The 24384-nt window shown below is 62.0% G+C and overlaps 1 protein-coding gene across 1 annotated transcript in view; it reads left to right on the top strand.

Annotated features, from left to right (window-relative positions):
- RYR1 (ryanodine receptor 1) overlaps positions 1-24384 on the top strand; it is a 123555-nt gene that overhangs the window by 97606 nt on the left and 1565 nt on the right. Inside the window, 17 exon segments of the mRNA XM_075015975.1 lie at positions 3068-3148; positions 6087-6175; positions 6405-6533; positions 7387-7491; positions 15736-15817; positions 17083-18395; positions 18690-18772; positions 18988-19159; positions 19333-19419; positions 19545-19784; positions 20327-20457; positions 20692-20734; positions 20910-21040; positions 21322-21382; positions 21894-22040; positions 22259-22393; positions 23949-24105. Coding sequence (XP_074872076.1) covers positions 3068-3148; positions 6087-6175; positions 6405-6533; positions 7387-7491; positions 15736-15817; positions 17083-18395; positions 18690-18772; positions 18988-19159; positions 19333-19419; positions 19545-19784; positions 20327-20457; positions 20692-20734; positions 20910-21040; positions 21322-21382; positions 21894-22040; positions 22259-22393; positions 23949-24105 — 3186 coding nt within the window.

The raw sequence follows: 24384 nt of genomic DNA, 5'->3' as shown, positions 1-24384 counted from the left end.
ACCAACTAACTCTGGGAGATCTGGCCAGTGAGTTGAGTTGGTTGAAAAAATTGAAATGGAAAAATATTCTCAGAAGGGACTACTGCTGCCCACAGCTGGATTAGCAGGTGGCAAATTCTGCCAGGGCTCAGCCAGGGACTCACACCAGTTTAGTGCTGTCACTTGCTGAGAAATTTGGCAGCAAAAATGGCTGGGCTGAATCTTTGTTCCTATATTTGGGTTGAATTGTTTGGATGGTTTAGACTTTGACATTGGTCATCAGTTCCCGTGTAATTTAATAACAAGTCTATCTTTCATTTGTATCTTTTAATAATCTGACTTGAAATGTTGAGAAACCCGCGGATGTTTTTTATTTAATCAAGGTTATCCGCTCCCCAGCTGATATGCTGCTAGAGGTGGCGGGAGGAGAGGGGGAGCTGGTTTGGTGTGGTAGGTCTCCCAGAAGAGCAGCAGGTTTGTTTTCATGGACAGACCCAGCTGGGAGCTCAGATTTGCTGTGCTAGGGTCAACCGGGGGGTCAGTTTGTTATGGTGGGCGGGTGTCAGGCTCAGGGGTTCTGATCAGCCTGGCAGGGGAGGTGGGTGGGGGTGTTTCCGTTGCTCCACGTGGCATGTTCTGCAGCTTAGGTCCCACCCCCTGGCAGCCTGGAAGCAGCACCTGCTGGCTGTGGCCTCTCCCAGTCTGTGCTGAGCACTAACTGCACCCCTCTGCTGGAACCAGGACACTCAGGTGCCCCCATCAGAAGCCACTTTCACCACTCTCCTCAGGTGCTCGCCCACCGCTCTAAGCCCCAGCCACAGACCCCTCCTCCTTCCCCAGCTCTCACTGCTCTCCTGGGCCTGTGGGCATCAGCTGGGCCAAGCAGACCTTTTATTGATCGCATTCCAGCTGTTGGACAGCAGACGGTGGTCCATGGGTGGTCACCATGAAGCAGGGTCTCTTCCGAGTAACAGTGGGGCGTCTTGTGTTACCGGCGTGGCGTCTTTGTAGCATCTGTACTGCAGTGGAGCAAGGTGCTGTCTCTGGAGTAACACGGGCGCTTCTTTATGGAAGCTTTGTGGTGGCTTTCTTGTGCTGCTCTGGGTGGTCAGTTGGATTGAACGTTCATAGTATTGCTGGGGCGTCTTCCTGTAAGATATGGGGCATCTCTGTCATATCCTTGTAATAATATTTTGGCATCCTGCAGTAACAATGCAGTGGTGTCTTCGGAGGACCTTTGTGAGGCATCTTTTTTAATACTGATATGGTGCTTTTCTAGTCTGTTTGGAGTATCCGTGTGGTGTCCTTGAAGTGCCCGCATAAGAGTATTTCCACGTTATCTTTGCAGTAGTATCTTCAAAGTACCTGTGTAGTAACAATGTAGTAACAGCATTTGCCACACCTCTGCACTAATATTGTAATAGTACCTGTGTGGTATCTTTGTGCTAATAGTGGGATCGTGACTTTGTAGTATCTGTGTGGTAATAGTCTGTTCGTATCTGTGTAGTAAAAGTGTAGTTGCGTCCTTGCAGTATCTCTGTTCTAACAGCGTGATAGTATCTATGTAGTAACTCCCGTCAGTGGTGGTTTAGGGGTTGTTACAGTTGCGCACGCTAGCGTCTCTGAGCAGGAATGGGAGGAGGCAACCCCATGAGCACTGGGAAAGGAGCTGGCGATTAACGCTGCCAGGGGCGATATGAAGCCGCCTGGGGGCCAGGCACACAGCACCTGCCCTCTGGTGGAATTCATATCGACGTTAATGTCTGCGCCAGTGTGGCTGATGCTCCTGCCTTTGCCACTAACCCTATTAACCAGCCAGGAGTCAGAGCCAGCGGGGACCAGAGGCACCAGGTATTACACCGACGCTGCCCTGGAACTAGTCCTGTGCCCCTCTGACTTGACTCTTTCAATATTCCTGTGTTACCTGGACTTTACTCCTACGTTACTGGCCTGCTCCTGCATTATTCCAGCAGCACCTGACTTTACTCCCCATTACCCTGACTTTGCACCAACATTACTCAGATCTTACTCTTGCAAAATTCCTCCTTATCTCCATCGGGATCTTAGCCACAATTCAGATGTCAGCATTTGGCCCCAGCAGATTGTTTTAAACCGTGCTTTTTTTGTGCTGGTACTGAGTACTGGCACCTCAGAAGCCCCAGCCACGGGATTGGCTGGTGGGAGGGCGGGGGCCGGAGCTGGCTGAGTAACGGCTCCTCTTTTTTTAATTTTATTTTGTTTTATTTTACGAAAAAAAGCACTTTTAAATGGCTACAAAGTAGATCCCCTGTAAACCAGCCAGTAACGTTAACGCTGGTCCCACTCCCCCAGTATCCTCCCTTCTGAGTTCTCTGTATCTCCCTTGACTGCCTGTTATACTGGGCGGGCAGGGCCCAGCTCTGCTGACCCCAGGATGTCGGGGAGCTGACGATATTGTTCTCCAGCTGGGCAAAAAGAAGCAATATCCCACCACCCCATCCGCCGCAGCCAGTGGCTCCGAGGAGGCCCGGGAGCCCCTAACGAGATGCATGCTGCCTGACCCCACTAACCCGAGCTGAACCCCGCAGGCCTTGTTTGGGCTCAACTCCCATAGGAGCCAGTGGACCAGATTCTGAGCGCCTTACTCAGGGGTTACTCCCACATTACGTGCTCTATTCTCCTGGTTACTCCCACCTTACTTCTGGTGGGGGTTACCCGTTCCTCACATAGGCGTTATACTTTCCTTATTTGGATGGGGCTTACTCCCTCCATCCTTGGAGTTTACACTCGCCTTATGCAGGGATTACTCCCTCCCTACTTGTGGTGGAGGTTCCTCCTTATTCCTGGTGGTGTTTACTCCCTACTTACTCAGAAGTTACTCACTCCTTACTCAGGATGGAGGTTACTGCCTCTTATGACCCCGGAGCCGCAGACAAGGCCTTGTGGGTGGTGCCCCCGTGTGCTGGAGCGTGGGCCACCTGGCCAGTACTGGCCCCTCTCCCCGTGCCCGCTGTGCGTGCTAACACCAATGGCACCGCACCCAGCCCCCCGCGCCCAGTCGCTACTGCTAATGTTGGCCAGTTCTGTCTCTCCCCCTCCCCTGCTCTAGGAGAGAAGGTGATGGCAGACGATGAGTTCACACAGGATCTCTTCCGCTTCCTGCAGCTGCTGTGCGAGGGCCACAACAACGGTACGGTGGGCGGGCCGGCGGGGGCCCCGTGAGCCCAGGGACGGGACTCCTCTGGTGCAGGGCAGGGGAGGGCAATGGGGGGTGCAGCTGGTACCACCTGCAGTCTCTGGGGGAGGGGGGTGATGGGCTCCTGGGTGGGCTGGGGGATGGGAGGCTCTGCAGGGGGTAGGTGGGTGGAGGAGGTGGATGAGAGGACAGGTGCATGTGCAGGTGGGTTCTGTGGGTGGGCCCATGGATGGGTGGGTGTGTGCAGGAGCGGGTGGGTGGGGCAGTGTGATAGGTGGGGTAAGCACTGCAGGGGTGGGCGGGGCAGTGTGATAGGTGGGGTAAGCACTGCGGGGGGGGGTGGGGCAGTGTGATAGGTAGGGGCCAGCACTGCAGGGGGGGCAGGGCAGTGTGAAAGGTGGAGGCCAGCACTGCATGGAGGCCGGGCAGTGTGATAGGTGGGGTAAGCACTGCGTGGGGGCGGGGCAGTGTGTTAGGTGGGGTAAGCACTGTGTGGGGGCGGGGCAGTGATAGGTGGGGTAAGCACTGCGTGGGGGCGGGGCAGTGTGATAGGTGGGGTTAGCACTGCGTGGGGGTGGGGCAGTGTGATAGGTGGGGTTAGCACTGCGTGGGGGTGGGGCAGTGTGATAGGTGGGGTAAGCACTGCGTGGGGGCGGGGCAGTGTGTTTGGTGGGGTAAGCACTGCATGGGGGAGGGGCAGTGTGATAGGTGGGGTTAGCACTGCGTGGGGGCAGGGCAGTGTGATAGGTGGGGTAAGCACTGCGTGGGGGCAGGCAGTGTGATAGGTGGGGTTAGCACTGCATGGGGGCGGGGCAGTGTGATAGGTGGGGTAAGCACTGCGTGGGGGCAGGCAGTGTGATAGGTGGGGTAAGCACTGCATGGGGGCGGGGCAGTGTGATAGGTGGGGTAAGCACTGCGTGGGGGCGGGGCAGTGTGATAGGTGGGGTAAGCACTGCGTGGGGGCAGGGCAGTGTGATAGGTGGGGTAAGCACTGCATGGGGGTGGGGCAGTGTGATAGGTGGGGTAAGCACTGCGTGGGGTCGGGCAGTGTGATAGGTGGGGTTAGCACTGCGTGGGGGCAGGGCAGTGTGATAGGTGGGGTAAGCACTGCGTGGGGGCAGGGCAGTGTGATAGGTGGGGTTAGCACTGCGTGGGGGCAGGCAGTGTGATAGGTGGGGTTAGCACTGCGTGGGGGCAGGGCAGTGTGATAGGTGGGGTAAGCACTGCGTGGGGTCGGGCAGTGTGATAGGTGGGGTTAGCACTGCGTGGGGGCAGGGCAGTGTGATAGGTGGGGTAAGCACTGCGTGGGGGCAGGGCAGTGTGATAGGTGGGGTTAGCACTGCGTGGGGGCGGGGCAGTGTGATAGGTGGGGTAAGCACTGCGTGGGGGTGGGGCAGTGTGATAGGTGGGGTTAGCACTGCGTGGGGGCAGGGCAGTGTGATAGGTGGGGTAAGCACTGCGTGGGGGTGGGGCAGTGTGATAGGTGGGGTTAGCACTGCGTGGGGGCAGGCAGTGTGATAGGTGGGGTAAGCACTGCGTGGGGGCAGGGCAGTGTGATAAGTGGGGTAAGCACTGCGTGGGGGTAGGGCAGTGTGATAGGTGGGGTAAGCACTGCATGGGGGTTGGGCAGTGTGATAGGTGGGGTTAGCACTGCGTGGGGGCAGGGCAGTGTGATAGGTGGGGTAAGCACTGCGTGGGGGCAGGGCAGTGTGATAGGTGGGGTTAGCACTGCGTGGGGGTCGGGCAGTGTGATAGGTGGGGTAAGCACTGCGTGGGGGTCGGGCAGTGTGATAGGTGGGGTAAGCAGTGCGTGGGGGCAGGGCAGTGTGATAGGTGGGGTTAGCACTGCGTGGGGGTCGGGCAGTGTGATAGGTGGGGTTAGCACTGCGTGGGGGCAGGCAGTGTGATAGGTGGGGTAAGCACTGCGTGGGGTCGGGCAGTGTGATAGGTAGGGTTAGCACTGCGTGGGGGCAGGGCAGTGTGATAGGTGGGGTTAGCACTGCGTGGGGGTCGGGCAGTGTGATAAGTGGGGTAAGCAGTGCGTGGGGGTCGGGCAGTGTGATAGGTGGGGTTAGCACTGCGTGGGGGTCGGGCAGTGTGATAGGTGGGGTAAGCAGTGCGTGGGGGTCGGGCAGTGTGATAGGTGGGGTAAGCAGTGCGTGGGGGCAGGGCAGTGTGATAGGTGGGGTTAGCACTGCGTGGGGGCAGGGCAGTGTGATAAGTGGGGTAAGCAGTGCGTGGGGGTCGGGCAGTGTGATAGGTGGGGTAAGCAGTGCGTGGGGGTCGGGCAGTGTGATAGGTGGGGTAAGCAGTGCGTGGGGGTCGGGCAGTGTGATAGGTGGGGTAAGCACTGCGTGGGGGCAGGGCAGTGTGATAGGTGGGGTTAGCACTGCGTGGGGGCAGGGCAGTGTGATAAGTGGGGTAAGCACTGCGTGGGGGTCGGGCAGTGTGATAGGTGGGGTAAGCAGTGCGTGGGGGTCGGGCAGTGTGATAGGTGGGGTTAGCACTGTGTGGGGGTTGGGCAGTGTGATAGGTGGGGTTAGCACTGCGTGGGGGCAGGGCAGTGTGATAGGTGGGGTTAGCACTGCGTGGGGGTTGGGCAGTGTGATAGGTGGGGTTAGCACTGCGTGGGGGCAGGGCAGTGTGATAGGTAGGGTTAGCACTGCGTGGGGGCAGGGCAGTGTGATAGGTGGGGTAAGCAGTGCGTGGGGGTGGGGCAGTGTGCTAGGCGGTGGTTGGGTGCTGTGGGTTGTCAGAGCAGAGTCTGACACCTGGCCAAGGCATTGTGGGTAGTGAGCCAAGCACCCAGCTACTGCCTGCCAGTGGGCGGAAGCCCGACACAGCCCCCTGTGCCCACCCTGGTGCCCTGTGCGCGGGGGCTGGGCGGTGCTCTCAGCGGAGGGGGGGTTGACTCAGTGTCTCCCCCTGGCAGATTTCCAGAACTACCTGCGCACGCAGACGGGGAACACAACCACTGTGAATATCATCATCTGCACCGTCGACTACCTGCTGCGCCTGCAGGTCAGCGCCGCCCCGGAGCCCCTTCCCACCAGCACGGCCAGCTCCCGGCGCCCCCTTCTAGCCTGCCGGCCCAGACCCCTGACCCCTGCTCCTCCTCAGTGTCCATGGGCCCCCCGCAGCTCCCTCGTCAACAGGCCTCTGCCCCCCAGCTAGTCCCTGGCTCAGCCTGCTGGGGGGTGGGGGGGCGAGGGGTCTCTGGGGCCAGCACTAATCCTGGCCTCTCCCCCAGGAATCCATCAGCGATTTCTACTGGTACTACTCGGGCAAGGACGTGATTGACGAGCAGGGCAAGCGCAACTTCTCCAAGGCCATGGCCGTGGCCAAGCAGGTCTTCAACAGCCTGACGGAGTACATCCAGGTACAGCCCCCCTGCAGCCAGGGACAGGCCCGGCCCTGCCCCCACAGACTGCCCCCCTGCAGCCAGGGACAGGCCCGGCCCTGCCCCCACAGACTGCCCCCCTGCAGCCAGGCACAGCTCTGCCTGCGCCCTCTCTGCTCCCGTTCCCTGTCCCACAAAGGAAATATACAGCTGTGGCTGTGACCCGGGGACGGGGATGGGGATGATTCCTCTCTAACCAGCTCCCCCATGCTCCACCCCAGAGGTGGCTGCACCTCCATGCTGGGAGACGGATTCCAGTATAACCAGCTCCCCCGTGCTCCACCCCAGAGGTGGCTGCACCTCCATGTTGGGTGAGAGATCCATGTATAACCATCTCCATGCCCCACCCAACAGAGAGCTGCATCCCCGCACCAGGCGAGGCATCCCTGTTAAGTCAGCCCCGCTCCCCACCCCAGAGGTGGCTGCCTCTCGGCACTGGGTGAGGGGTCCCTGTAAGGGTCCTGCTAATTCTTTCCATCCATGGGCAGAATAAATTTTATTCCGTGCACCAAGGCAGGCGCAGACATGCACCTCCCACAGGCACACCCACTGCCGGCTGGAGGGCTCTGCCAATCCGCTGGGGGCACCTGGCTCTCTGCTTGGCGGCCGCCCAAGCACTCAGCTTACAGGAGCACCGGGTCCCTGTATAAGCAGCCCTCACGCCCTGCCCCAGAGGTGGCGGATCCCAGCGCTGGCCGTGGGAACCCTGCACCGCCAGCTCCGCACCCGGCGGGGTCCCCAGTGCCGCTAGCACCGTTCTGGGTTCTGTGGCTGGCCGCGGCCGTGCCGCTCACTGCTCCTGCCTCCGGCCGGGCTCGGCTGTCTCCCGCAGGGCCCTTGCACGGGGAACCAGCAGAGCCTGGCGCACAGCCGGCTGTGGGACGCCGTGGTTGGCTTCCTCCACGTCTTTGCTCACATGATGATGAAGCTGGCTCAGGTAACGGCAGCTGCTGCGCCCTCACGGGGTGAGGGCTGGGGACACGGGGGGGCTGCCCCCCCCAAAGGGTTGACTGGCACCTCCAGGCTCGGGAGCCCCAGGAAGCATCCCGCAGGCAGTCGCCGGTTCCCAAGGATGTCAGTAGCCAGCTGCTCCGGGACGAATGTCTGTCATCTCAAAGGAGGGACCCACCGGCTGCGGTGTCTGGTGGGCACGTCCCCTGGGGCTGGCAACCCCTATAAGGGTCCTGATCTGGGCCTGGGGAGCTCACATGGGTCCTGATCCAGTACTGCCCCCTGTCGCTGGTTCTGATCTAGGGCAGTGCCCCCCTCCCTCCCCAACTCCAGCCCAGCTGCCAGTTCTAATCTGGTCTCTGGCTGGGCAGGGGGCAAGAGTGGAGGGAGGATTTGGAGTCCAGGTGAAGTGCCCCCCGATCTTACCCCCCCCACGGTACGTCTCATTGATGGCGTGTTTGGGGGGGAATCGGGGTGAGTGATTTTGATCCCTGTAATTGCTGCACTAACCCAGATTGCTGTGTGCCCCGCCTGTCTCCCCCTCCCCGACCCGTGGCCTCCCCTTCCTCTGAGCCATGGCTTCTCCTCTCCCCAGACCACGGCAGCAGCTTCGGGTGTTCTCTGATTGATCCATTTTTGTATTTCCCTGTCTCGCCTTCCTTTACGAGCCATGCCCCACTCAGCAGCCCAGGACGCTTGGCCAAGTTTGGCCCATGGGGTGGGCGCCCCCACTCCTCCAGGCCAGGTGAGGTAGGCCCCCCCATGCAGCCCCGGTGGGGAGCACGCAGGGCAGAGTCAGGCCATGGGGCCAGGGCCCCCAGAGGCTCACTCAACAGATGGCAAAGGAACCGTCCCGGGGCAAAGTGTGGTGATGAATGGGGGGAAAAGGAGAAGGATCCAGGGATGAGGGGGTGGGAGCAAGCAGGACCCTTGTCCATTCATCTGTCCATTTACCCTCCTGTCTGTCCACCCAGCCCTTCATCAAATCAGAGAATCATTGGACTGGCAGAGACCTCCAGAGCTCTTCTAGTCCAGTATCCACCAGACCACCCCGACAGGTGCTTGTCCAACTGCTGTTAATCATCTACAACGATGGAGATTCCACAGCAACTTATTCCAGCGTTTACCCACCCTGACCATTAGGAAGCTTCACCTAATGTCCAACCTCACCCTCCCTGGCTGCAGTTTGAGCCCATTGCTTCCTGTCCAAATCAGAGGTTAAGGAGAATAATTTTGCTCCCTCCTTGTAACAGCCTTTTAGGTGCTTGAAAACTCCCCATATCTGCTGTCGGTCGTCTCTTTTCCAACTAAACCGGTCCGGTTCTTTCAGTCTTCCCCCCAGACCATGTGCTCTAGATCTTCCATCGTTTTTGTTGCTCTTCTCTGGACCTTCTCCAATTTCCCCACCTCTTCCCTGCAATGTGGGCGTGGTATTCCAGCCGAGCAGAGCAGAATTGCTCCTCCTGTCCTGATTACAACACTCCTCTTAATATAACCCAGAGAGAGTTTTTTTTTTTGTTCCGTGTGACACTGTTGATTAATATTTAGCTTCTGGTCCACTGTGACTCTAGGTCCCTTTGTGCAGCACAGCAAACCCTTAATTTTATGGACCCCGAGTTAGTGGACTTAGGGAACAACAGATGTCCACCAGCCTCCCCCTTGTTTCCGAAGCCCTCTTCATCAGGGTTCACAAAATCCTAAAGCCCCCCGCAAAGTAAGGGACTTACCGCGTCTGCCGCAGCTGAACCCTCCACGGCGTCCTGGACTGCTGCCAGAGCCACCATCTGCTCCTCCCACGAGGGCTGGGGCGCGTACGCGGTCAGACGGCACTCACATATGCACCATACCCTGGTGGGAGGAGCGCGTGGCAGCTGTGGTGGCGGCTGTCTCAGCCACACGTGGCGGGGTTCCAGTGGCAGCTGCTGAGGTGAGCAGCTGGCATTTCTGTGGGGGAGGCTGGGGCTGAGGAAGCCTGGCGGGGTGGGTGAGCCGTAAACCCTCGACTTAACGGACTTTCAGCTTCAATGGACACCGCCCCCATTAGCCCATGAAATCGAGGGTTTGCTGTGCTCCCGCCCAGGCAATCCCTTTGCATTCTGTACACATGGCATGGATTGGTCCTTCCTAAGGGGAGCACTTGGCATTTGTCCTTGTTGAATTCCATCCCATTTACCTCAGACCATTTCGCCAGTTTGAATTTTATCCTATCTTCTAAATTATCCATCTTCCTGCACCCCCTTCCAGTCATCCATCTATTTGTCCAGCATCCTAAACCCCCATCCATCCTCCTACACCCCGTCCGTCCATCCATCCTCCTACACCCTGTCTGTCCATCCATCCATCCTTCTACACACCTTTCCATCCGTCCATCCATCCTCCTACACCCCATCCATCCATCTGTCCATCCATCCATCCTTCTACACCCCTTTCGATCTGTCCGTCCATCCATCCTCCTACACCCCGTCCATCTGTCCTCTTATACATCCATGTATCCATCTACCCATCCTCCTACACCCCTGTCCGTCTGTCCATTCATCCATCCTCCTACACCCCCATCCATCCTCCTACACCCTGTCCGTCCATCCATCCTCCAGTGCTCCAAGCCCTGCGGCACAGAACCCAGTGAGCCCTGGGAAACCTGCCCCCCCATTTATACTTGTGCATTGCTAGTGGGGTCTGTGGTTTGGCTGTGTCATGCTGCAATCCTTGACCCTTCAGTGGTGTTAGTCTTGGGGTTTTTCCACAGTTACTGGTTACTGTCAGGCACCCCATCTTTCCCTTCTTTATTGTCTCACCTTTCGAAGCATCCAGCTGCCTCCCAGGTTGTCAGTTCTGGTCATTTGTTCAGCACCAGGCACAATGCATGTTTTCTGATGGCCTCCAAGGTTCTCATTTTGTCATGCCCATCCATTCATGATATCTTCAGCTCTGCCCACAACCCTGCATTCGCACCAGCCCCTCTCAGGCAGGGTTACTGACGCTTTCAAAACAGTGACACGGTTACTGACGAAATGACAGAAGAATCTTATACAACGTTTGCGAAGCAGACAAGAAATTAACATTACAAAGTTAAAGCCTCTCAAGTAGCAAGAGCCTCTGACAAACATTGTTCTTGGTAGTAGCATTACAATCGCATTCTTACACCCACACTGATATGCTGCATTTGGGCTACACTCTTACCTCCCCGTCCATATGTCTGTCCATTCATTCTCCTACACCCCCCTCTGTCCATCCATCCATATATAACCCAGAGGCTCTGAGACCACAGAGTGGGAGAGTGAAATCTGTTCTACAGCCTCAGCCTCAGCCTCAGCCAGCTGGCTTTTAGCTCACGTGACAGAGGCTCATGTCTTCAGCCCTAAGCTCCCAGGCCAAACTCACCTGTTGATGACCCTGGGTCCTTCAGCCTTACATGTACATCACCCATCCTCCTCCGCCCCTGTCCATCCATCCATCCTCCTAAACCTGTGTCTGTCCCATCCACCCAGCCCCACACCCATTTATCCTCCCAGCCCACCATCTGCCCACCCACCTCTCCATCCTGTCTCTCATTCTGCCTGTCCTCACATCTACAATACCAGACTCTCTGCCCCTCATGGAAAATAGATTCACAGCTCAGTCGGAGCAGTGCCTTCCAGTGGTAGAGCCAGAGGGTGGGTGCAAGGTTGGGAGCCAAGACTCTTGAGCTGTCGCCCCAACTCTAGGAGAGGAGGGGGAGCCAGTGGTTAGAGTAGGGGGCACTGGGAGCCAAGGCTTCTGGTTTCTAGCGCCAGCTCTGGGAAGGGAGTGAGCTCTAGTGGTTAGAAGGGGAGCTGTTAGCAGGGTTCTCTCACCAGTGTTAGGAGAGGAGTGATGGCTGCTGGTTAGAGCAGGGAGGTGGGGTAGGGTCTCCTGGGTTCTATCCCCAGCTCTGGGAGAAGAGTGAGGACTACTGGTTAGAGCAGAGGGTGCAAGAGCCAAGCCTCTCATCTATGCCTCCTCTTAGCTCCGTCCTTTCCCTGCTGACTCTGTTAACTGGGGAAACCCAGCTCCGTTTCCGCCCCGCCCGGCCAGGCTCAGCTCAGGGGCAGTGGGGCCCCCCCACAGCCCAGGCTATAAAGGAAGAGGCCAGACAGTGGCTGGCACCATACAAAAATGCTCTTAAAAATGTTGCTGAATAACATTTTTATTCTGCTGTGTGACAGATGAGCCAGCCAGCCGGACTCCGAAACGGCGTAAGAACCTCTGTGTGGCACGTGCCATCTCACGCCCGCGCTGCCGCCCACCCTCCCAGTCTCCCCCGCTGCCCTCCCCCAGCTCCTCCGGCCGGTCCCTGGCCCTTCGCTGCCTTGTCTCTCTTCCCGCCCTTTCCTCGTCTCTTCCCGCCCTCTCACCTCCCGTCTGTCCGTCCGTCCTTCCCCCACTCCGCCAGGCCAGACCAAACTACCGCAATAGACGGACAGAGCTGGAAGGGGCCTCGGGAGGTCACCGAGTTCAGTCCCTGCCCTCTTGGCAGGACCGAGCACCAGCCCGTTTTTTTACAATATAAATCTGTTTTGCCCCAGATCCCTAAATGGCCCCTTCAAGGGTTGAACTCCCCCCGGTTTAGCAGGCCGATGCTCTAACCACTGAGCTCTCCCTCTGCCCCATAATCCCCAGCCACTCGCAGCTCCTCAGCTTTCCAGTCGCTCCATCCCACGCGAGCCCCTGGCTCTAGGGCCTCCGGGAGTCTGTGCTACTGGGGCGGGCTGGGGTTTCTGCTTCCCGCCCATTTTTGTAAAGTTGGAATCCAGTCCGCATGGGGCGTTTCAGCCGCTGACAGCAGAGAAGTCGCCTCACTGCACGGCAAACCAACCCGCCTGCAGCACCACTGCACAGGAGCACCCCAGGGTGCTGACCTAACACTGCATGTCCACAGGAGCGTGTGTGTGTGTGTGTATTGGGAGAGAAGTGTGTGTGTGTCAGTGTGTATCTGTGTGTATTGGGAGCATGTGTGAGTCTTTGTGTGCGTATGTGTGTATGTACTGGGAGAGAGTGGCAGTGTGTGAGAGGTGTGTGTGTGTGTGTCAGTGTGTATCTGTGTATTGGGAGCATGTGAGTGTCTGTGTGTGTGTGTGTGTGTGTGTTGGGAGAGTGTGTCAGTGCGTGTGAGAGAGGTGTGTGTGTGTCAGTGTGTATCTGTGTATTGGGAGTGTGCACGTGTGTGTGTGTGTCAGAGAGTGTATGTATGTGTACTGGGAGAATGTGTCTGTATCTGTATGAGAGGGGTGTGTGTGTGTCTGTGTGAAAGTGTGTTGTGCATGTGAGAGAAAGATGGCATGTGTGCATGTCTGCAAGAGAGCGAGTGTATTGGGCGAATGTCTCAGAGAGATGTGCCATGTGTAGAGAAGTGTGTGTGTGTGTGGGGGTGAATGAGAGAGACACTGTGCGCACGCTGGTGGAGTACAGTAAAACCCCAACTTACAGGGGGTGATGTTCCTCACATACCTTAAGTTTCACATCAGTCGGGAAAGGGGGACCCCTCCCTGCTCCTCCTCTGCACCCCTGGAGCCTGGCGCAGCAGCCCCTGGTCACTTTCCAGGCTCCCCACCAGCCCCGGGGAGCTGGTCAGTTCTCGGCTGCTAGCAGGAGCTGGGAAACTGACCAGGCTGCTGTGCCTGGCTCCCGGGTCCCTGGGACTGAGGGGCTCCCCCGCAACTCCCAGCAGCCGCGTCCCCCTGGCTCCCCCCAGCTGGGAGAGGTCGGGGGCAGCTGTGGCACCCCAGGCTCCAGCCACCCAGGATTTCCAGGGGCGCTTTAATATGAACTCACGGAAGGAGAGCTGGGGGGGTTCCTGTGTGTGTGTGAGAGAGCCTAGTGCGAGGGTGTGAGAGTATATTGGGGGAGTGGTTGTTTGTGTGTGTGTGTGTGTGTGTGCTGGGAAATGTGCATGTGCGCGTGCACACATGGTCTCTAAGCAGCACCCCCCCACTGCACACTTGTCCAGACAGCAGGCGGCAGTGACCACTGCAGAGCCAGAGGCTGCAGGGACACACCCTGATCGGCCCCTGCAACTCTGTGCTGCTCTCAGAGCCCCACGTAACAACCCCGAGTCCCAGCTGCCCCCAGCCTGCTGTTTTCAGAGAGCCCCACATAGGGACCCGCAAGTCCCAGCTGCCCCCAGCCTGCTGCTCTCAGAGCCCCATGTAACGATCCCGAGTCCCAGCTGCCCCTCACCCGCTGCTTTCTGACTCTGTGTGGGGCGGGGGGGGCTGAGCCCCCGGCATATCTCACCCTGAGACCCTGACTGGGAGGGGTTCCCAGGCATGCCCCTGCAGCTGGGTGGGGGCGGAGGAGCCAGGGATTTCCCTGGTAGGAGCCAGGCCCCACCCTGTCTGGGCATGGGCCAGCCAAAGCTGTGCACACCAGCAGCCCCGGGCATTGATCCTGGTGGCTGCTTGTTAGGTGAGCAAAGCCCCAGGGCCTGGGGTAATGAGAGACCCCCTCCCCACCCCATGCACAGACAGCCCCTGAGGCAGAGCGAGCCCCTCCTCGCCAGGCAGCGCACACAGGAAAGCTCAGTGGGATGGTCTGGCCTGGTCCCCCCTCTGGCTGTGCAGCAGCTGGCGTGTCTCCCCCTGACCCCCATGTAACACACTCCCCCCCCCCCCATGCTCCCTCCCCGAGCTGCCCTGGCGTGTGGGGGGCCGGGCAGACAGGCTGGTGCTGCGCTTGGCTGGGGTGTCCGTTGGCTGGGGGCTCGGGGGGTGGGGAGCTCTAGCAACGGCAGGCTCAGGGCACATTGGGTGCCCCCCCCGGAGTGCACGCTTACAAGAGCCCTCCCACGCCCACCTGTGCAAGCGGGGCACGCATGCAGCCACGTGCACGAGGGCTCATGCACACGCTCTTCCTGGGGCTGACGGGGGCGATCTCCCCCGCCTGTTCCTGTGCCGGGCCCCACCGCAGGGAGGGAGAGCGGGGGACACCCTGCGGGCACACTGGGGAGGGGATTTTTCCACACCCAAACTCTCTCTTTGTTGCGCTGCCTGTGAGGACCATTTCCGGAGCAGGCTGTACCCCGAGGTAAGAGGGGAGGGGTGTGGGTCCCCCTCCCCCCGCACGCGCCCTCTGCAGCCTCGGTCCGGGGGTGTCCAGGGTCCCTGCTCCAGGACCGTGGCAGCAGCTGGGAGTTCAGTGAGTCCAGCATTTGGGCCTGGGGAATGTGAAGCACTGCTGGGGACTCGTGGGGCTGCAGCTCCGTGCCCCAACTGGGGTGGGGTCTGAGTCTCCTGGGCCCGTAGCACAGGGAACTGCACCCACGAGCCTGCTGAGCCAAGGAGTGCAGCTTTCTGCCAGGGACAGCAGGGCTGTGTGTGAGCAGGAGGCGTGCGAGGGCAGGGGTGCGCCTAGGTGTGGGGGTTGTGTGAGGCGCGTATGTGTGTGGTGTCAGTGTGAGGGCAGGGGGCGTGTGTATGTGTGTGGCAGCTGGGCAAGGACAGGATATGTGTGTGGGGGGCAGCTGTGCAAGGGCAGGAGGTGTGTGTGTGTGTGCCATCTGTGCGAGGGCTGGGGGCTTCTGTATGTGTGTGGTGTTAGTGTGAGGGCAGGGGTGTGTGTATGTGGGTGGTGTCCGTGTGAGAGCAGGGGCGTGTGTCTGTGCATGGCAGTTGTGCAAGGATGGGACGTGTGTATGTGTGTGGCATCTATGCCAGGGTGTGTGTGTGTGTGTGTGTGTGTGTGTGTGTGGCATCTGTGCAAGGGCTGGGGACTTGTGCATGTGTGTGGTGTCAGTGTGAGGGCAGGGGTGTGTGTATGTGGGTGGCGTCCGTGCAAGAGCAAGGGCGTGTGTATGTGTGTGGCATCTGTGCAAGGTCAGGCATGTGTGTATGTGCATGGCAGCCGTGCAAGGGCAGGGGATATGTGTGTGTGTGTGTGTGTGTGTGTGTGTGTGTGGTGTCAGTGCAAGGGCAGGGGCGTGTGTATGTGCATGGCAGCTGTGTGAGGGCAAGGGCATGTGTATGTGCGTGGCGTCAGTGCATGGGATCATTGTGAGGGCAGGGGCGTGCGTATGTGCGTGGAGTTCATGTGTGGTGTCCGTGCAAGGGCAGGGCCACGCGTGTGCGCGTGGAGGTCCATGGAAAGGCGAGGACGTGCATATGTGCATGGGGTCCATGCGAGCACTAGGGTGTGTGTACGCACGTGGATCCAGGCACGGGCCGTGCCAGCTCGGGGGTGCATCTCGCCTCTCACAGCGCTCCCTGTGTCTCTGCAGGACTCCAGCCAGATCGGGCTGCTGAAGGAGCTGCTGGACCTGCAGAAGGACATGGTGGTGATGCTGCTGTCGCTGCTGGAGGGTGAGGGTGCTGGGCGCCCCCCCTGCACTGTTTCCCCCATCCCAGCCTGGCTCATGCGGGCGCAGCTCAGGGCGGCGGCCCAGTCCCTGCCGCTTTTCCTGCTCCCTCCTCTCTCCCCTGCCTCTGTCTGTCCCTCTGCATGGCTGTCTGTCCACATGCGCCCCTCGTCCCTCCCACGTGTACTCCTCCGCCCGGCTGTCCCCGTGTCACTGTCTGTCCCTCCCACGTGTACTCCTCCGCCCGGCTGTCCCCGTGTCGCTGTCTGTCCCTCCCACGTATACTCCTCCGCCCGGCTGTCCCCGTGTCGCTGTCTGTCCCTCCCACGTGTACTCCTCCGCCCGGCTGTCCCCGTGTCGCTGTCTGTCCCTCCCACGTGTACTCCTCCGCCCGGCTGTCCCTGTGTCGCTGTCTGTCCCTCCCACGTGTACTCCTCCACCCGGCTGTCCCCGTGTCACTGTCTGTTCCTCCCACGTGTACTCCTCCGCCCGGCTGTCCCCGTGTCGCTGTCTGTCCCTCCCACGTGTACTCCTCCGCCCGGCTGTCCCCGTGTCACTGTCTGTTCCTCCCACGTGTACTCCTCCGCCCGGCTGTCCCCGTGTCGCTGTCTGTCCCTCCCACGTGTACTCCTCCGCCCGGCTGTCCCTGTGTCGCTGTCTGTCCCTCCCACGTGTACTCCTCCACCCGGCTGTCCCCGTGTCACTGTCTGTCTGTCCCTCCCACGTGTACTCCTCCACCCGGCTGTCCCCGTGTCACTGTCTGTCTGTCCCTCCCACGTGTACTCCTCCGCCCGGCTGTCCCCGTGTCGCTGTCTGTCCCTCCCACGTGTACTCCTCCGCCCGGCTGTCCCCGTGTCGCTGTCTGTCCCTCCCACGTGTACTCCTCCGCCCGGCTGTCCCCGTGTCGCTGTCTGTCCCTCCCACGTGTACTCCTCCGCCCGGCTGTCCCCGTGTCGCTGTCTGTCCCTCCCACGTGTACTCCTCCGCCCGGCTGTCCCCGTGTCGCTGTCTGTCCCTCCCACGTGTACTCCTCCGCCCGGCTGTCCCTGTGTCGCTGTCTGTCCCTCCCACGTGTACTCCTCCTCCCGGCTGTCCCTGTGTCGCTGTCTGTCCCTCCCACGTGCACACTCCTCTGGCCATCTCCATGCAGGCCCTTCTGGCAGGCTGGCCACCCATCCTTCCCATCCCAGTTCCCCCTGCTGCCACTGTCTGTCCCCCCCCAACCCTGCCTGTCCCTCTGCCTAACCTGTCTGCTGCTGCCTGGCCCAGGGAACGTGGTGAATGGAACCATCGCCCGGCAGATGGTGGACATGCTGGTGGAGTCATCCAGCAACGTGGAGATGATCCTCAAGTTCTTCGACATGTTCCTGAAGCTGAAGGACATCGTGGCCTCGGACGCCTTCCTGGACTACATCACGGACCCGCGGGGGCTGATCTCCAAGAAGGACTTCCAGAAGGCCATGGACAGCCAGAAGCAGTACACGCCCTCTGAGATCCAGTTCCTGCTCTCCTGTTCCGAGGCAGACGAGAACGAGATGATCGACTACGAGGAGTTCGCCAACCGCTTCCAGGAGCCGGCCAAGGACATCGGCTTCAACGTGGCTGTGCTGCTCACCAACCTCTCTGAGCACGTGCCCCATGACAGCCGCCTCAAGACCTTCCTGGAGCAGGCCGAAAGCATCCTGAACTACTTCCGGCCCTACCTTGGCCGCATTGAGATCATGGGGGCCAGCAAGCGCATCGAGCGCATCTACTTTGAGATCAGTGAGACCAACAAGGCCCAGTGGGAGATGCCCCAGGTGAAGGAGTCCAAACGGCAGTTCATCTTCGACGTGGTCAACGAGGGGGGCGAGTCGGAGAAGATGGAGCTCTTCGTCAGCTTCTGCGAGGACACCATCTTCGAGATGCAGATTGCCGCCCAGATCTCAGAGGAGGAGGCAGAGAAGGAGGAAGAGGAGGAGGAGGAGGGCGAAGGCGGGGAGGGAGCCGAGGCAGAGAAGGCAGCCAGGGCTTCCTCGGAGGCGGCCTCGGCATTCGGCGAGTTCCTGGAGGGGGTGATGAACTTCCTCCGCCTGTTCACCTACCGCAACCTGCGCCGCCAGCTCCGCCGGCTGAAGAAGATGACGGTCAAGGAGCTGGCAGTGGGAGTCGGCTCCTGCTTGTACGCCGTCCTCCTGGGTGTGCTGCTCTTCTTCTCCGGCGTCCTCAAGGGCCTCGTCTTCCTCCTCTGGAGCGCGCTCTTCGGGGGCGGGCTGGTGGAAGGGGCCAAGAAGATCACAGTGACCGAGCTGCTGGCCAGCATGCCTGACCCCACGCAGGACGAGGTCCACGGGGACCTGGGGCCGGCTGAGGACAGGGAGGAGGCGGCCGAGGATGGGCAGGTGGCCGAGTTTGCGGAGGACGGCAAAGAAGAGGCCCCTGACGAGGGCGGGGAGGTCTTCAGGGTGGAGATGAAAAAGGACCCTGCCCATTACCGAGCAGCTGCCCCCGACGCCCCAGGGGGGCTGGGGGATATGGGGGACACCACGCCAGTGGAACCGCCCACGCCTGAGGGCTCGCCCATCATCAAGAGAAAGCTGGGGGTACGTGGGGGCAGGGTGAGTGGGGCCGGCCTTCCAGCTGTCAGGACTCCTGGGTTCTGGCCCCTCTTCCAGGGGAGGGGGATGTAGTGGTTAGAGCAGGGTGGGGGCTGGGAGCCAAGAGTCCTGGAGTTGCTCCCCAGCTCTGGGGGTGGGGGGGAATCCAGTGGTTAGAGCAGGCGGCTGGGAGCTGGGTTGGGGTTAGACACAGGTTCCCATCCCAGCTGGGGGGCTGCTTCCCATGTGGCAGGAGCCGTCCAGGGTCCCTGACATGGGGTCTCTTCTGTCGCTCCCCAGCCGGACGGGGAGGAGGTTGAGCTGGAGCCAGAGCCGGAGCCGGAGAAGACGGAGGAGCCGCCCGCCGAGGCTGAGAAGGCCGAGTGAGTGGAGCCGGGGGCCTGTGGGGGAGCTGCAGGGAGAGGGTCCCCTGGACAGGGATGAGGGGACCTGGTGCTGGGCACCAGGAGGACAAGGCTGTCCCCTGGCCCCACCAGCGCCGCCTGGGTCAGGGCTGCCACCTGGGGGGCAGTTTGGGGCTGGGGAAAGGAGTTGAGGTAGGTGCACCCCCCCGACCCCCTGCCCCCCACCCCTGCAGCACCGAGAACGGGGAGAAGGTGGGGCCGGAGGAGCCGGAAGCCGCCCCTGAGCCAGAGGCCCCTGGGAGGCAGCGGAGGAAGGTGGCCGCCCCGCGGGAGCGCAAGGAGGAGCCGACCGACAGCACCTCCGAGTTCTGGGCCGAGCTGGAGATCCAGAGAGTCAAGTTCCTGGTACCGTGGGGCTGCAGGAGGGGGGTCGGCTCCCAGGGCAGGGCTGGGGGTCGGGGCTGGCCAGCTGTGGGGGAGTGGCTGGGCCCGGGCTAGGGGAGGGGCCCCCAGAAGGGCTGGGCAGGGGCAGTGCCCCCTCACGGCCACGCCGGCGCTGACCCGCTCTGTCCTTCCAGAACTACCTGTCCCGGAACTTCTACAACCTGCGCTTCCTCGCCCTCTTCCTGGCCTTCGCCATCAACTTCATCCTGCTCTTCTACAAGGTCAGGGCCTGGGCCCGGGCCCGCTGGGGCGGGAGGTGGGGCCAGCGCCCCTGGGCTCCGGCCTGGGAGGGGAGGCGCCGGTCTCCGCCCCTGCCCCGACGCTCTCCCTGTCCCTTGCCACGCAGGTGTCGGAGTCCCCGCCGGGCGAGGGGGCGCTGGAGGGCGCGGGCTTGCTGGAGGAGCTGGCTGAGGGCTCGGGCTTCGGGGCCAACGGCGAGGAGGCGGGGGAGGACGAGGCGGAGGACAGCGTGGTCTATTACTTCCTGGAAGAGAGCACTGGCTACATGCAGCCCACGCTGCAGTTCCTGTCCATCACCCACACGCTCGTCGCCTTCCTCTGCATCATTGGCTACAACTGCCTCAAGGTGAGCGCTGGCCACGCCCACCCGCCACAGGCCACGCCCACAGGCCCTGCCCACCCACCCACCCGCACCTGGCCCTGCCCAGACACGGTGGGGCTATGCCCAGCAGTCAGGACCTGCCCAGGCACCCAGCTGTCTGCCATGGGCCCCACCCACCAGCCACTGGCCACTCCCACCTACAATGGGGCCACACCTACCTAGGTGCTGGGGGGGGCCCTGCCACCAAGCCACGCCCACTCGCCTATCACCTGGCCACGCCCACTCACCTGTCTTGAAGCCACATCCCTCAAAACGATTCGGGGCTGTAGGGGCCTGGGGGGTCCTTGCCTGCCAGCTTTGGGTCATGGGGCCCCACCCACCCGCTATGGGGTCACAGCGCCACACCTGCCTGCCAGCCAGCCATGAGGCCCCCACCCCTTCAAATCCACCCACACCCTGGGGAGTGCCACAGGGCGCCGCCCACCACACACTGGCCCCGCCCTCATGGGCTGCAGGGTACTGCTGGGCTGGGCCCACCTGTGCCCTGACCGCCCCTCACCCGGCAGGTCCCGCTGGTGATTTTCAAGCGGGAGAAGGAGCTGGCGCGCAAGCTGGAGTTCGATGGGCTGTACATCACCGAGCAGCCTGAGGACGACGACATCAAGGGCCAGTGGGACCGGCTGGTGCTGAACGCACCGTGCGTGGGGGCCGGGGGTCCCGGGCTGGGGCACTGCGCAGCTGCTGCGGGTCGGGGAGGCGCTGGCTGGGGCGCTGCCAGCAGCTCCTGGCTGTGTCCATCAAGGCAGCCTGAGGCCTGGGGGGGCGGGACTTCCCCCAGCTGCCCCCTCGCCTGCCCCCCTCTCCCCTTACTGCCCCCACCCCAGGGCCGGAGCTGCCCTTGACCCTGTCTCTCGCTCTGCCCTCCTGCCAGGTCCTTCCCGAGCAACTATTGGGATAAGTTCGTCAAGAGGAAGGTGAGTCCCTCTGTGCTCTGGGATAGGGTCACTCCCTGGGGGGCAGCGGTTCCCAGCTTCCTGGGGCAAGGGGTGACTGCCATCCCCTGGGGCATTGGGGACACGGGCGCGGGGGAGGGACCCAGGCCCTTCTGCCTTTGCATTGGTTCCGGGGGCCCTGCCCCACCCTCCCCAGGTGCTAGAGAAATACGGCGACATCTACGGCCGGGAACGGATCGCGGAGCTGCTGGGGATGGACCTGGCCAGCCTGGAGATCAGCGCCCAGAGTGAGAGGAAGCCCCAGCCCGACAAGTCCCTGCTGAGCTGGTGAGGGGATGGGCTGGGCTGGGCTGGGTGGCGGAGCTGCGGGAGGGAGGGAGGGAGGGAGGGGCGGGGAACTTGAGGGGGGCTGGGATGCCTGGGAGGGAGCTGGGGGACAGAGCTGGAGAGGGGATGGGGGCACGGGAGCTCAGAATTGAGGGTTGGGAGGCTCAGAGGGCAGCGGGGGTCAGGCTGGGGGGCAGAGGTTCAAGGGGGTGGGGGATAGGAAGCTCAGAGGATGGGGGCTGGGCTGGCGCCTGCTGACCCTCCCCCCTCCAATCACACAGGATCATGTCCATCGACATCAAGTACCAGATTTGGAAGTTCGGTGTCATCTTCACTGACAACGTTAGTGCAGGGCCGGGAGGGTGGGGAGGGGCCTGGGGAGGTGTCGGGACCCCGAGGGGCTGGGGGGACATGGGAGGGGGCTGGGGAGGTGTTGGGGGGCCGGGGGACATGGGAGGGGGCTGGGGAGGTGTTGGGGGGCCGGGGGACATGGGAGGGGGCCGGGGAGGTGTCGGGGGGCCGGGGGACATGACAGCAAGGAGAGGGGTCTGGGAGGCAAGGGGCTGTGGGGGAGACAGGGGGTCCTGGGTCTCAGTGGGGAGGCAAGAGCTGTGGCGGGCCAGCCTGGGAGGCTGAAGTGGGCGCAGGGCAGGGCCTGGCAGGCAAACAGGGAGGCTGGGGCCAGTAGCCCAGGCGAGGGGCCCCGGGGGGGAGCGGATGGGCTGGGTCCCCGCTTAGCCTCACCCGCACGTGTGGAGGGCGACTCCCTGCCCGGATGTCGGGGCCGAGGGCTGGCCTGGGGGGTGCACGGAGGAGCCACCAGCCCAGCCCCTCCCCTCCCCTCCCCCCACAGTCCTTCCTCTACCTGGCCTGGTACATGGTCATGTCCCTGCTGGGCCACTACAACAACTTCTTCTTCGCCGCCCACCTGCTGGACATCGCCATGGGCGTGAAGACGCTGCGCACCATCCTGTCCTCGGTCACCCACAACGGCAAGCAGGTGGGCGGCCGGGGCTGGGGGCTGGGCGCCGCAGGGAGCTCGGGGGCCCTAGGTGGGTGGCCGGGGCTGGGCGCCGCAGGGAGCTCGGGGGCCCTAGGTGGGCGGCCGGGGCTGGGCGCCGCAGGGAGCTTGGGGGCCCTAGGCAGGACTCAGCCCGGCGGTGGGCTCGGGGGAGGGGTGCTTTCCGGCACTGGTGCCAGCTCTCGGTGCCCTCGCAGCTGGTGATGACGGTGGGGCTGCTGGCTGTGGTCGTGTACCTCTACACGGTGGTGGCCTTCAACTTCTTCCGCAAGTTCTACAACAAGAGCGAGGACGAGGACGAGCCCGACATGAAATGCGACGACATGATGACGGTGAGCTGAGCGGGGGAGCCCCTGGGCCCGGCGGAGTGGGGGGGCTGAGCGCCGGGTCCCCAGTTCAGGAGGCCTCTCCAGGCACAGCTGCGAGAGCCAAACCTGGGCAGACTGCTGAACCCAGGGCTACGCACAGCCCTCGCCTGGGGCCCCTCCTCGCAGCCACCCAACCCCTCACACGGTGCAACTCCCTGCCCCCCCGGCCAGCCCCGGCGCACACGCAAACCCCTCGCGCGCTCCAGCTCCCCGAGCCACCGCCAGAGCCCTCCACACGCAGCACGGAGATGTGAAAACCAACCCCGGCAAAGCCCCCCAGCTGCTCCCACCCCAAAGGCCCAGCCATGTCCACGCAGACCTGACCCACGAGAGCAAGCCGGGCCCGGCCCCAGAACCAAGCAGCTGACGGGGTCCAAATGACGCCCCAACGACCGACCGACAAGGGGGAGAGCAACAAGTGGGGGTTTTCCCCCCTCTTGAAAGTGGTAAATTTCTCTTGAGTTTAAGCTCTTTAATACACGCACAAAGTGTGTGAAAATTGTGGTTAAGTGTTTGCACCTGGAGCGGGGCACACTGCGGAGTACTGGTGGAACTGGCGGTGGTGAGGCTATGTCGACCCACCAGGCCCTCTCCCCCAGCCCAGCGGGAGGGGCTGCTGGCCCAGACTCAATTGAAACCCTGGGACAGATCAAATAAACCCACAGGCTGGGCGGTGAGGGTCACAGCTTTAAAATGAGGGACCCGGACGGGGACACCAAGCTGAGAACCCTGCATGGCGCCTGCTGCTCCTCGCAGCTGGCTGAGGAGGCAGCAGGGACAGCCAAGGTGGCCAAATTCCACCCACCACCATAAAGCTCCTGGGGCTGGCGGGGGGAGGGATAATGCAGTGGTTTGCGCATTGGCCTGGGGGGTCGTGAGCTCAAGCCCTGAGGGGGCCGTTTAGGGACCGGGGGCACATAGATCAGCGCTGCCTGCAGCAGACGGAGGAGGAGCTGTCGCCAAAGTCGCTGGGGTCCATCCTGCCGGGCGCGGCTCATCGCAGAGATGCTCCTGGCGTGCTGAGCTGGGTTGAAGACTGGGCTCCCCTTTATGCCCTGCCCACGATCCTGCCTGGGTGGGAGGCCTGAGGTGCCCCTGCCCGAGTCCTGTGGGGCATTCTGCCCCTGGCTGCACCCAAAACCCCCCGGAGATGCGGGCTGGAGTTCAGCGCTGCTTTACCTGGGGCCGCGTCCCTGTGGGCTCGCCCAGAGGCTGATTCAGCTGCAAGCCCAGAGCCAACGCTGGCGACTCCAAATGGAGCAGCAGCACAGACCGGTTCAGCGACTTGCCAGCTTTCCCCGGGCCCCTTGCTCAGCCCGGTGGCGCGTGGGGTTCGGGGCAGGCGTGGGACAGTGGTTACGAAAACGGTTCCCATGTGGCCGGGGGTCCCTGTGCCCAGCAGGGGGAGTGTCTGGCTTTGGCCTGGTCTCAGGGCAGAGCGGTGAGTCTGATGGCTCTGGGGGGGCAGCCCCCAGGGCAGCGGGGCCCCAGCTGAGCAGCACCCCCCATGTCTCCTCAGTGCTACCTGTTCCACATGTACGTGGGGGTGCGGGCAGGCGGGGGCATCGGGGACGAGATCGAGGACCCGGCTGGCGATGAGTACGAGCTTTACCGTGTGGTCTTCGACATCACCTTCTTCTTCTTTGTCATCGTCATCCTGCTGGCCATCATCCAGGGTGACCAGGGCGGGGTGCTGGGCTGGGGGTGGGGGTGAACTGAGGGGCTGGGATGGTGGGCACCAGGCTGGGGGGGAGGGTCCTGACAGCTGCGGGGCGGGGTGGGGGGCCAGGTTTCACCGGGCTGCAGGGTCTGACAGCTGGGGGGGGGGGGGTGACCGGGTGTTACCTGGCTGGGTGGGGGGGCTGTGATGGGGAGGTGGACGGTGCCCAGCCCCACTCCTGTCTCGGGCTGGGGGGGCGGGGGTGAGCGTGGGCAGGCTGGCTGCTGCCCCACAT

This window comes from Carettochelys insculpta, chromosome 22, assembly GCF_033958435.1.
Source record: "Carettochelys insculpta isolate YL-2023 chromosome 22, ASM3395843v1, whole genome shotgun sequence".
Taxonomy (NCBI): Eukaryota; Metazoa; Chordata; order Testudines; family Carettochelyidae; genus Carettochelys; species Carettochelys insculpta.
The sequence above is the reverse complement of the archived record's forward strand: the minus strand, read 5'-3'. Positions and strand labels throughout refer to the sequence as shown.